The sequence below is a fragment of the Haliotis rufescens genome, unplaced genomic scaffold (assembly GCF_023055435.1).
Source record: "Haliotis rufescens isolate VD_foot unplaced genomic scaffold, xgHalRufe1.0.p SCAF_7, whole genome shotgun sequence".
Lineage (NCBI taxonomy): Eukaryota > Metazoa > Mollusca > Gastropoda > Lepetellida > Haliotidae > Haliotis > Haliotis rufescens.
The window spans coordinates 57,378,572-57,392,399 of record NW_025964361.1 but is presented as its reverse complement, the minus strand read 5'-3'; the positions used below and the strand labels follow the sequence as shown (position 1 = coordinate 57,392,399).

Here is a 13,828-nt window from a genome sequence, read left to right as displayed (position 1 = left end):
TGTATGCACAAGAGAACTAAAACAGTGAAGTGATGGTGTTTGGACACAAGGAAACAGTTTCTAATACCGGTTTCGAATACCATGAGGCCCTGGCGCCGTATTAGATTTGGCCTTTTTAAGTACATTCTTCAGGCAATAAGATGTAATGAAAGACAACAATGGTGGCCTTATTTTTTCATGTACAATATCATTGCAATCCTCTACCCATGGTTCCTCAAGGTTACAGTTGCCGGGTATGGACCACAACTGTTTCCCAAACCTTTCACTGGTATCCATGGTGGGTCTTTTCTAATCTCTGTCATTGGTTGCATTTAATGGCCTGTAAAAATGTTTTTCATTAAATTTGAAGACATTATTTGTTTATGAAATTATTTTTCTTGTCCCGCTTTCTTTTTCTTTCTGTCCAAACCTTTAACTTTGCCTTCAGAGAATCAAGAATTTGATTTCGAATTATCTCTTTTGTTTTTAATTTTTTTCCAAATAGATTTTTGGCGTTTTGCCATGGATTGGCCTGAGGAACATATTTCCAAGCAAAGTTCTATCCAGCATATATCTTTCCTTGTTTCAGTTAGTTTTACATGGAACCGGGTTTTTTATTTACGATTTTGTTTATTACCCTTTTGTGATTCAATATCTTTGAAAACTTCCTCCTGTGTTCGAGCAGCAGCAAACACGCAACAGTTGATGTCACGCAAAGAACAGTCCGTATTGAGAGTAACAGAAATAATTGATTCTGTGGAAATGATTGCTTAAATTGTTTTATTGGCCTTCTTTTCTCAATCGGTAAATCACAGAAGTGATTATATAATGACACTAATAAAGGAATCTATACAAGGAATCATCAGAAAGATCATTGACAGAAGAAGTGTCAGAATAGGGGTGAAACTCAATATATTCGAGGCCAACATCAAGGATTTCATTTTGTGATCCCATGAGTTGGACATTAATACCAACAGCATCAGGAAATTTCGGGAGAACAATGCGAACGTCCATTTGCAAAGGCTCCGGACGAGTTTTGGCAGTTGGCTCACCTCCGGACGAGTTTTGGCAGTTAGCTCACCTAACTCACGGTTCAGGCGCCGGAGCTGGTCACGAAGATTCTGCTCTGTCAGGTTTGCATACATTGGCATAGTTTTGTCCCGATGCTGCTTCGATAATTGACCATTTATTCGCGGTATTTCTGGCCATTCGCCCTAACTGGGTGATGCACGTTTAGTTCAGGGAATTAGATCCTACCTACCTATCTAGGCCCACCACGGAGAGGCGTACATCAGGCCCGAGACTGTTCACACAAACATGTTCACAACAATGTGATAACAAGTACTGGCAAGTTCAGTTCATTAAACATAATCATAATAGGCTATAGAACAACTTCTGTTGGCTGTGATGTTTATGTTCAAAGTTTGGAAATCATTTGACTTCATTTGTGTTTGTAGCATGGTTAGTGTGTAGGCCTACACGGATGGTTGGACGATGATAACAAAAAATGAAATATATGTATGGCAAATTATATTTTGGCATCAATACATTATATATTTGCATAAATTAGCATGGTAATTCCATGTATAGCATTATATATGTGCATGTCCTATAACTAGTCATTATAACTCATTATAACAGTATAATCCATTATTCGTTTAAAGAATAATTACAATGTCCCATTGCGTTTAAATAGATAACAATACAACATTCAGGGATATCTGCACGGTTAGTTTGGGGATTCTATTGGCATTGTGTCCTGATAGAAGTATCTATCTAAGCATGAGCCCACTGTGATATGTAGCTCACCTAAATATGCTCTTCAAAAAATGAAACGCAAAGCCAGATTTGTGTGAGGTAGGAAAATACATTTATACGAGGAACCGTACAAGCTAAAATGTTGTGGAGAGAACACTTGGTGGTGATTGTAGTTGTGGGTTTCAAAAGTCAATAAACATCAGATTCTGCATTTTCTCACACACTGCTTTATTCTGTGATCCAAACAGTCAATGTTCAACGTATACCATACGAAGCAGGTTCAAGCTGAAACCATACAAAACAACAAACTTACTTGCATATTCTCATGTCCGAAACACAGCTAGCTTGTCACAATACAAACTTACTCCGTAATAATCCAAAAATACGGTAAATACGGTAATAACATGCACACGTCACAACACGGTGGTAACTCTCAAATAATTCTGGCTTTAAACGAACAATATATTAAATTACACCCCTTTCATAAATAAATATATCATGCATGCATATGCAATGTATTACTTACAAATTTCGTGGCAGAATCATAGCGTTGACAACAGCCGTACATCAGGTTATCACTCACAGCGATGCACACTTTCAAATTTCACGCCACCCCGCATGCTTTTTCTCATATACCATCCACCCGCAGTTACCACCCCTGTCCAAGCCAAGCCATTCAACCGCATACCGCTAAATAAAGAATAGTGCCTTTCTGTCATCTACATTCCGGCCCCTTAAATGCGCAGAGAAACGACATGTTAATCGCGCATTTAATAAACTAGAACACAATTAATCTTTCACAAAACAGTTTCTGAACACAAATACTGGTCACCCTTAGTAATCAATGTCTACTTCACAAAAGGATGAAAAAGGTAAGTCACTCATGGACTCCTTCCAACAGACATAACTTGTCAACAGGTCTGGTTAGCGTAGAACCTCCTGTACGAACCATAACGCTGCGTACTAGTCCATCTTTTCCTGGATAGGTTTCCACGACTCTTGCCAAAGGCCAACTTCTCCGGAGACAATTCTCATTCAGAATTAGCACAATATCACCCACCATAATGTTTCTCTTTGGCAGTAAGCATTTCTGACGTAATTGTAGTGAAGGCATATATTCCTTCGTCCAGCGTTTCCAAAATATGTCCGCCAGGAACTGAGCATGTTTCCAGCGTCTTCTATATGCATCTGCTGCTTGGAAACTTCCCAAAGGTAAATCAGGACCTGCTCTAAGTAACAGAAGATGGTTAGGAGTCAGAGGTTCAGCATCTTTGTGATCATCTGATACCACTGTGATTGGTCGGCCATTCACAATCGACTCAATCTCGCTAAAAAGAGTATGAAGACCATCATCATCCAGTGGACGGTTCGTCCTCAACAAAGCATTCATGACTTTACGAACTGTCCTTATGAGTCTCTCCCAAGCACCTCCCATGTGAGAAGCTGCAGGAGGGTTAAACATCCAACAGATTTCCTTTTTGCTCATGAACTCTCCAATTCTCTTCAAATTCCAGGCATCAATAGCTCGTGTCAATTCAATTTCTGCACCACGGAAATTTGTTCCATTGTCTGATCGAACTGTCTTCGGACATCCTCGACGTGATATGAATCTTACAAATCCATTCAAGAAAGAATCTGTATCCAATCCATCCAACTTTTCTAGATGTATTGACCTTGTTGTCAAACATGTGAAGATGCATCCATAACGTTTGACCTCAGACCGGCCCCGTTTCACCATAAATAGCCCAAAGCAGTCCAATACGACACTGGTGAATGCTGGATCTCCTGGACTCACTCTGTCTCTAGGCAGGTCCGCCATCCTTTGGTTATTCGGCGACTTCTGACGTCTTTTGCAATCAACACAACTGTTCAGAAGTTTGCTCACTAACTTCCTTCCTTTAGGTATCCAGAATCTTTGTCTGATAAGGGACAACACATACTCTTTGCCTGAATGTCCACAGACTTCATGGTAATGTCTGACAATTAGGGTAGTAACATGACTATCCCTTGGCAGAATCATATTGTGCTTGCTCTCAACAGGTACAGGTGCTGCTCGCAGCCTTCCACCAACACACAAGACACCCATTGGACTAAACATTGGTTCCAGTCGATAAATGGTACTACTTCTTGCAATTGGCTTCCCAGCTTCAAGTGCCTTCAACTCCTGTTCATATGTTTTCCTCTGCAACACTTGAACTATCGCAGTCTCAGCATTCTTCAGCTCCAATACACTGAGCACACTATCCAGCATTTTAGATTGCTTTTTCTTGTGAGTCCTATTATAGAGAATTCCTTTTAATCTCAGGATCCATGCTACAGCTCGTTTTAGGCTGTGCCACGTGGAGTATTTTTCAAACAAGTCAAACAACAGATCTCTGCAGCCATTCGTCACAGTTGTGTAAGTTGTTGTGGCTTTCTTCACTTCCTTGTCACCATCAGGAATTTCTAGACTGAGATTGGTACTTGTGGGCCATTCAGACTCTGCTTGAAACAGAAACTCAGGACCATGTTTCCATCTGTCAGAGGACACCATTTTGTCTGCATCCAGCCCCCGTGACACGTCATCAGCAGGGTTCTCTGTACTGCCCACATGTCTCCATTGGTTTGGCTCTGAACTCTCACGGATAAGAGCTATCCTGTTTGCTATGAACACATGAAAGCGTTTGTTTTCATTCCTGATATACTGTATCACAATTGTACTGTCTGTCCAGAATACTGATCTACTAATTTCCATTTTCAGCTCCTGACGAAGCATCACGTCCAGCTTTACTGAAATGACTGCAGCTGATAGTTCCAAACGCGGTATGGTCATTTGCTTCAATGGTGCCAGCCTGGACTTGCTAATGAGTAAAAAACATTGAACTGGCCCATCGTTATTTACCACTCTAAGGTAGGATACTGCACCATATCCCTCACACGAAGCATCTGAGAAGTGATGAAGTTCATAGCTTCCATCTTCTGATGCTTGAGTGATCACGCATCGGGACAACTTAAAGTTCTCCAGTTTGGGCAAGTCTTCTACCCACTTTGTCCATTTCACACTGTTTGTTTGATTCAACAGTTCATCCCAGCCTTTGTGCAGTCTTGTTTCACTTTGGAAAACCTTCTTTGCTTGAAGAATGTATGGACTAACAAATCCCAATGGGTCATACACCGACGCAATCACACTCATTAATCCTCTTCTTGTGTCTGGTTTATTCTTTATTGTAATTCTGAAACCAAAGACGTCGTTCTCGGTGTCCCAAAGAACCCCTAGAGCTCTTTCTTTAGGTAATGTACCTCCAATAAGGTCAACTCCTTTAACCCCCTTTGCTGTCTGTTCTTCAGGAATGGATCGAAGCACTTCTCTGCTGTTGCTGATCCACTTGTTCAACTTGAATCCCCCATGTGATACAAGTGAACACAAATTTTGAACATGTTCAATTGTTTCAATTTCTGACATTAATGACTTGAGACAGTCATCTACGTAGAAGTTTTCAAGAACAGTCTGCACAACCTTAGGTTCATAAGTTGCACTATTATCCTCTGCAGTGCGTCTAAGTGCATAACTTGCACAGCTTGGGCTCCACACCCCTCCAAATAAGTGCACAGTCATGCGGTAGACTTCTGGTTGATTGTTTCCCCCTTCTGAGAACCACAGAAATCTTAGATAGTCTCGATCACATTCTGGTACCTTCACCTGATGGAACATTCCTTCTATGTCCCCCATAATACCTATGGGACCTTCACGGAATCGCAACAACACTCCTATCAACTTGTTCGTAAGGTCTGGGCCCTGGTAGACTTGATCATTCAGACTAGTTCCACAATACTTTGCAGCACAATCAAAAACAATTCGTAACTTGTCTGGTTTACGTTCGTTGATAACTGCGTGATGAGGAATATACCATACACCTTTACCTGGCTTGTTGATATCCTGTTCCTTTACCTTTTCAGCATAGCCTTTGTCGATCAATTCCTTGATTCCCGACTGATACTTTTCAAACAACTTGTCATCCTTTGACAAGCGTTTGCAAAGTGATTCAAGACGACTCTCGGCAACGATGTAGTTATTCTCTACATTCGGAGGCCTGCTCCTGAATGGAATTTTTATTTCATAGTGACCATCCACAACTTCTGCAGACTCATCCCATATCTCAATTGTCCTTTTGTCATCCTGCGACATTTCACATGTGCTGTTTGACAATGATTCACACCTTTCTATTTTCCAGAATCTTTCAACTTGCGCATCAAGTCTTTGATCAATATCGACAAAATGTGAGATGACTTCACCATTTCTGACAACTCTCAATGGTCCATTCAGAACCCAACCCAGCACTGTTTTCACGGCATAAGGTTCATTGTCATTTCCCTTTCGCACATCAATAGGTGTCAGCGCCACTGGAACATCTTGACCAATGATGAGACCCACATGCACTCTGTCCACTTTAGGAAAGTCCATACCCTTCAAATGCTGCCACTCATCAACGTTCTGCTGTTTGACAGAATCACATGCACAAATGGACAGATTTATGGTCCCAAATACGTGTGAAAGTTCTATGGTTGTCCTGTTCCCTGCATCCGTTATCAATAGTGATCCTACCCTTGTACTCGTTGTGCTGTTCACTTTCTCCAGTGTAGTCAACAATAGTGATGTTTCAGAAACATCTACTCCAAGTTCATCAAATAGTTCATTGGAGCAGAATGAGTTTGTGCTTCCACTGTCAAGCAGAGCATATGTCCATATCTTTCTGTTACCAGTCTTCACCGAGACTTGGAGTCTTACCACAGGAAGAGCTACCCTTGGTCCTTGAGTTACAACATTGCACGCAGAACTTTCAACCCTTAATGGTTTATCTTGTTTAGGCACTGTTGAGCTCAGGTTTCTCTCCTTTAGATATGTTTGATGAACATCAGTTTCTGGTTTCGCCAGGAGATGTATCAATCTTGAATGCTTTCTCATACAACCCTGCACCTGACACTTGCTGGGCTTATGACAGTCTCTTGACATGTGGTTATTCGAAAAACAGTTGAAGCATAGTCTCTTTTCAACAACAAACTCATGTCTCTTCTCAGGTTTCAGGTCCCTGAACTTCCCACACATGAAGAGTGCATGTTCGCCACTGCACAATGGACAATTTGGTATTGGAAAACCTGAAAATGAATCTGAAGAGTGTTTATTGTACACACTTGTTTGCACACTGTAGTTGACACCTTTCTTCTCAAAGGATCTTGGTCTATTCTGTGTTGTATCATCCTTTAGTCTGTTTCCAGATACTACTCCAAATATGGGATCATTTGCTTCTTCGGCAGCTCGCAGTACAAAGTCGACCAGCTGTCCTATACCAGGATAGTCACCTGTTGCTTCCAGGTGTTCAACTGCCTTCCTCCTCCATCTTCCTTGGAGATAGGTTGGTAACCTTGACACAATCTTCACCATGCGTATCTGATTGTCCACTTCATTCACTTTGCCCATTGCCTTTAATGTCAGCATACCACTCCTGAGATCATCTGCATAGTTACGCAAGCCTTCAACGTCAGTAGGTCGCAACCATGGACCTTCGCTAATCTTCTTCACCCACGCATTTGCTATCACATGCTCTCTTCCGAATCGTGTCTTCAGAAGGCTCAGGGCTTCCATATATCCTTCATCAGGATCCATGACTGAACAGCATTCAATCACTGACAAAGCCTTGCCTGTACAATAGTTCAGCAATCGATTCAGCTTTGCACCACTACTAACTGATGTTTGAGCAACATTGGTTTCAAATGACCTTATGAACATCCAGTATCTCAATGGGTCACCATCGAATTTGATCAACTCACTTTTTGGTAACTGCACTACCTCTAGTATCTTCTGTTGCATAAGCCAGACATTTGAGTCGGACTGATGTGACTGAAAGTTTTCATCATTGGTGTGCACATGTCCTGATATACCCGAGCTATGATGCATATTATCTGCTGGAGCTTTGTTAATCCATGTTCCAGCTAATGGATTAAGAGATGTATGTCTTTGGTCAAAAGTCTTATTCTGAAATCCCTTTAGAGGCCCTTCTCGCTTGTGAATATGTGACCCTTGAGTCAGTTCAGCTTCAAAATCTTCATATACCTTTTCTTCAGCCTCTGTTGCATGTATTTCACACTCTAGTTCTAGTTTCTCTTGTGCTAGCTGTATCTCAGCTTGCTGTCTCTTGAGTGATTGTTGTCTCTCTAACATATCAGCTTTCGCTAGTAAAGCAGCCTTTTTGGCTTTCAGTTTCATTTTGGAACTTGAAGTTAACACAGAACTTTTACCTGTTTGGCTTACCGAATCACCTGGTTGAATGTCATCTAGCTTTCCTACTTGTGTATCCAACCAAACTTTCGGATCATTTTTCAGCTCATCATAATTAGCCTGAACTTCAGCCATATATCTTTTAGCATCAACAATCTCATCTGGATTATTTACCACAGATTCAAGCAATTCAGTGTTCTTAATCCATAATTTATTTAAAGTGTGCTTTATGATCCTGAATGTAGATTCAACTTCACCAACATTGTCAGAGTTCATCAAGTCTCTAATTTTTTTCATTTTGCTTGTAAGAGCAGCTTTAATACCACCTCTTTCCTGTCGATAATGCCTTATTGCTTCAGCAATAGCACCATCTCCATCATCGCCTTTAAATGCCATTATTCACAGATTCCACAGCTATTTTCCTTTAATCACAATCGTGGAAATTTCTTGAACTAAATGTGGGTTTCAAAAGTCAATAAACATCAGATTCTGCATTTTCTCACACACTGCTTTATTCTGTGATCCAAACAGTCAATGTTCAACGTATACCATACGAAGCAGGTTCAAGCTGAAACCATACAAAACAACAAACTTACTTGCATATTCTCATGTCCGAAACACAGCTAGCTTGTCACAATACAAACTTACTCCGTAATAATCCAAAAATACGGTAAATACGGTAATAACATGCACACGTCACAACACGGTGGTAACTCTCAAATAATTCTGGCTTTAAACGAACAATATATTAAATTACACCCCTTTCATAAATAAATATATCATGCATGCATATGCAATGTATTACTTACAAATTTCGTGGCAGAATCATAGCGTTGACAACAGCCGTACATCAGATTATCACTCACAGCGATGCACACTTTCAAATTTCACGCCACCCCGCATGCTTTTTCTCATATACCATCCACCCGCAGTTACCACCCCTGTCCAAGCCAAGCCATTCAACCGCATACCGCTAAATAAAGAATAGTGCCTTTCTGTCATCTACAGTAGTCATGTCAGTTATCGGTACATAGGACAAGTCCAAGGTGAAGGTCAGCTACCATCAATAACGCGTATGTCCCCCGTTGGAATCGATAGAGGCCTGACATCTCCTGCCCATGGAAGAGACGAGTATGCGAATCACATCCCGGGGAATGGCAGCCCACGCGGCCTGCAACGCAAAAGCCAACTGCTGCAACTTCTGGGTTTGTGGTTGACGTCGGCGTAGCCATCTATCCAATTTATCCCACAGGTGCTCTATCGGGTTCAAATCCAGGGATCGGGAGGGCCAGGGGAGAACATCAACGTTGTTGTTGTGTAGACAGGCTATTGTGATCCGTGCTGTATGCGGTCGAGCGTTGACCTTCTGGAATACAGCGTTGCCGTTGGCTGCAATTTGGAGGACGTGTGGTAGGAGAATTTCGTTGATGTATCGTTGAGCCCTAATATTGTCCTGGATATAGACCTGCCTTGATGAGAGATAGCCGCCCACATCATAACGCTACGGCCACCAAACCTGTTCACTTCCTGTACGCAGTTTCCGGCGTAACGTTCTCCCCGACGTCTCTAGACCCGTGCTCTTCCATCCCCTCGACGGAGGTGAAATCTAGATTCGTCGCTGAACCAGACATCTCGCCATCGCATTTGAGGCCATACCCTGTGTTGACGACACCAAAGCAGTCGTTGTTGACGATGTTGTCGACTCAATATGACGCGTCGAACAGGACGTCTTGCTCGTAGACCTGCTGCTTGCTGCACGCAGCAATATTCCAGCTATATGACGGCGGTCTGTAAATAATCGAGTCTGGACCAGACAATCCAGTGATCGACATCATGAGCATCGATCCACGCAATTGGGATCGATCACATGCTTCAACCAAGTCAGCGAGCCTGACCACCCGACCCCGTTAGTCGCCTCTTACGACAAGCTTAGTCGCCTTTCACGGTGTCCAGGGTGCTGTTGTACAAAGCGATCTTAGTGCTAAGGTTACCGTTACTCGCATACCTTAACATGGACTTACGACAGTCGAAGCGCTAAGGTTTTGTACAACGGCACCCAGACCCTCAAAAAGAAGACATACACCTCCCCATAGTAGAACAAAGCAAACTTAGATTTTCTTATGTTTCTGTATCCGGCGGACTAGTAAATGACGGTTGTGATCAAATGTTTGGTGGCGGATACTGTTTTTGGGTCAAAATGCGAAATTTCTGTAGTAAAAATAGAGAAAATCAAATAGAGTCCCATAAAAAGGTAGTGTGTGCATTGAGTTTTCCTTTTGATGTTTTATGTGATAGTTTACACATAGTATAGGAAATGTTAGTAAAAGTAAGCCGAAACATTGTTAATTTCGGTCTATTTTCATTTTCCAATTATTGGAGAATGAACCGCAATGTATTATTAGTACAATCAGCCATTTGATATATCAAAATTAGCCGACACGTCTTATCATGGGATGGCAGTGTGCAGTTTTTAAACTGTTTATGTATTAATTACAACTAACATCACTGGTCCTGGTTATGCTTGGTAAAACCCTATAGAATATACGAAGAAACAAACAAAAAATGTGCACAACGAAATAATAACTGGTCCATCACAAATGATCAAGCAGATGATAATGTGGACTCAATCTTAAGACACATAAAGGTACGTTAACCTCAGAATCTAACATTTAAATCAGAATATTTATGAATACACTATTGTTCTCAATATCCAAGGGGCCCGTGAAGATTCCGGGGTAGAAAAGGTCTTCAGCAACCCATGCATTCTGTAAAAGGCGACTATGCTTGTCGTAAAAGGCGACTAACGGGATCTGGGGGTCAGGCTCGCTGACTTGGTTGATGCATGTCATCGATCCCAAATGCGTGGATCGATGCTCATGATATTATCACTGGATTGTCTGGTCCAGACCCGATTATTTTACAGACCGCCGTCATATGGCTGGAATATTGCTGAGTACGGCGTTAAACAACAAACAAACAAAAAACAATATCCAAAGAGTGCTCTATTAATTATGATTATGTTTCTAATTACATTGATTCTTCATAAGACAAAAAACACTTAGACCACAAAAAGCGTACAGTTCGGTTTCACAAGACTGCCAAAATTGGTTAAAAGTATCAACAAATTAATATGACCAAGCTATAACCGAGATATATTTACTCGTGGCATAAAACAAAATGGTGTATATTTGTAGCCATGCTGCGTCCGAAACACACTTCAGCACCTGTACACAGTAGACACAATTAAAAATTAACATATCGGTTTTTAGTTTCCACAGAAACAGTAATGCAGTTCGTGTCACTGAATTTTCTGTCTAGTCCATTACTTGATTCTCTGGTTTGTTTACAGACATCCATCCCATGGAAGGCCACATACAACACTTACCTTTTTATGCAAATTGTGAGTGGCAGCTGTTACCGGTAGGGCAGGACATACTTGCCTTTTCCATTGATTTTCAGTGGTCTATTCATATAATTTTCACCGCTATTTAGCTGTTACACCCAATGTTATCTAGCCTAGACCTTCACGAATATTTTGTTCTTACTGGTTACAGAGAAAATTACAAGAATGAATATACAAAATGCATTCATCATTTGACGACTTTTCAATTCATCATTGTATCATATCTTATGGTCAGAGATTAAGTATTGGTGGAAGCAGATTACACGAATATATGGGGTGGAAAGTTTCACCTATTGTCCACAGTTACATTCGATTTTATAAACTACTCCCGTAGGTTTAAACAAGACCCAGACCCAACCCTGCTACAACAACATCTTAACAGACACCTAACCTTCCTGGATGTCCTTGTCTCCAGAACCTTAAACAACAGAATCCAAACCAGTGTCTATCGGAAGTCAACCCACACCGATCATGCACTTCAGCCATATCCTCAGAACTGAAATAAATCGAACACCTCCGCCAAGTCTTCACTCAACCTCAACAATTATCCACCCAATCTCGTTGACAAAGTCATCTCCTCTGTAATCCATTCCACACACAGACCATTAAACCCGAATCTGTGTCCTTCCGCATCGCCCTCCCGTTCATAGTGAGTGAGTGAGTGAGTATGGTTTTACGCTGCTTTTAGCAATATTCCAGCAATATCACGAGGGGGGCACCAGAAATGGGCTTCACACATCGTACCCATGTCAGGAATCGAACCCGGCGTGACGAGCGAACGCTTTAACAACTAGGCTACCCGACCGCCCCCCCTCCCGTTCATGGGAAAAGCTTCCCACGTCATCAGCCGCCTGTTAAATAAAAATATGTTTATGCTTTGTTCTACTTTGAGGAGGGGTTACTCCTTAAATAAGTCGCCTTTTAAGGGTTGGCCGCTTCTCTATCTGCAATGCCAAAGGCTTGACCACGCCGGAAGCGGGTGATGACGTCTCGTTCTGAGTCCTCTAACTCCGTAACGTACAGTCGGTATGACTCCAAAAGAGAACGATGAATTCACAAATAACTGAAAATCGTGAATAGTCTATCAAATGTAAATACGGTACACGGCAATGAATACCCTGTATTCAACAATGTCTGCTATTCGTTATTTCTATTCCCATCACTGGAAAAGGTTGTTTAAGATAAGGGGGTTATACCTTTAAGTTCGACACTTCTTTATGTGGCCAGTTGTTTCACGGGATATTCTCGGAGGACAGGTATAGTGGGCGTTTTGTAATTTAGAAGATGTTTTCTATTCCAATATCAGAGCTAATCGTTTCTTATCTAACAATAATGGCGGCTACTTTTCAGTATAGACAGCTCCGAGAACGGCTATCATACGTCTCTACAACTTATCATCAACAGAGAGGGGGCTACTTCCGGAATCAACTTCAATGCTGGTCCTTTGGACCGTGATTTGCAGAAAATACAAAGGGCATGGTTTTACACAAAGGCCGTGGCTTCGTGCTTGTGAGAAAGTCTATAACTCACACCTACTTGTATGTAAGAGTAATTAATAGATATTAGATGTGTTGCAAAAATCAGCACTACAAGCGACGTTGAGTTGTCTCCCGTTCATCACAGTGACCCAAGCTCCTTCCCAGCGCGTGACACCTTCGTTACACTCTCGGTAACATCGCGATAGTATAGAGAGCTCCGGGAACGTACTATCGCTGTGAGGAGCTTGACAGTGACCCTGATGCAGGGTGTCAAACAGTTTCATTTCACTGACCTCAAATTATATACAGTAAAGTACGGTTATAACGAACACGCTTATAACGAACTTACTTTTTTGGTCCCGACTATTTGCAGTAGTTATGCTGTATATATGCTTATAACGAACTAAAATTAGTAGTCCCTTTGAGTTCGTTATAACCGTACTTTACTGTATTGGCAACATTTTTTATATGATTCTAGTCTTAGTGTATGTTCTGGTGAAATAACTAGATCTCAACCAAGTCTATCTGACTTGGCTTGAAGTATTGGCTAAAAGGGCAGATTCCTTTCGTAAATATTGTAGGAGATTCTAGAGTTGTTGTTTTTCTCGTAAAGTGTATATTTATTGCCCTGTGGTAATACTGGTTCAGCACAGGTCCCCAGCCGCTGATGCTGAGGTTGGAGGTGTTGAGGTGAAATGGGGTTTAACATCGAGTCCAAGATTATTGCACTTATATAGCGACGTGCATGCACGTGTGTGTGGCTGCTTGTACTAGTCCGGACTGATGCCGATTTATAGTGCCAGCACACTGAGATACCATGCCGCAGTTTAACATGAATACCCCACTCAGACACAGTGTACTGACTCCGAGCCGACCAGTCCTTGTTTTAACCCCTTAATGCCGAGCACCAGACAGGGTAACAACAAGTACCATCTTTTAACGTCTTTTGGTATGACG

The 13,828-nt window shown here is 41.6% G+C and overlaps 1 protein-coding gene across 1 annotated transcript; it reads right to left on the bottom strand.

The window, feature by feature from the left end:
• Positions 1 to 2,614: 2,614 nt before the first annotated feature.
• LOC124122193 lies at positions 2,615 to 7,978 on the bottom strand. Its single transcript, XM_046485315.2, has one exon. It carries the CDS (start codon positions 7,976 to 7,978, stop codon positions 2,615 to 2,617), a length of 5,364 nt encoding a protein of 1,787 aa, XP_046341271.2.
• Positions 7,979 to 13,828: the final 5,850 nt, after the last annotated feature.

What these genes read in the sequence shown, in the direction of transcription:
- LOC124122193 (XM_046485315.2), bottom strand. Translation starts at nt 7,978, where the DNA reads ATGAAACTGAAAGCCAAAAAGGCTGCTTTACTAGCGAAAGCTGATATG.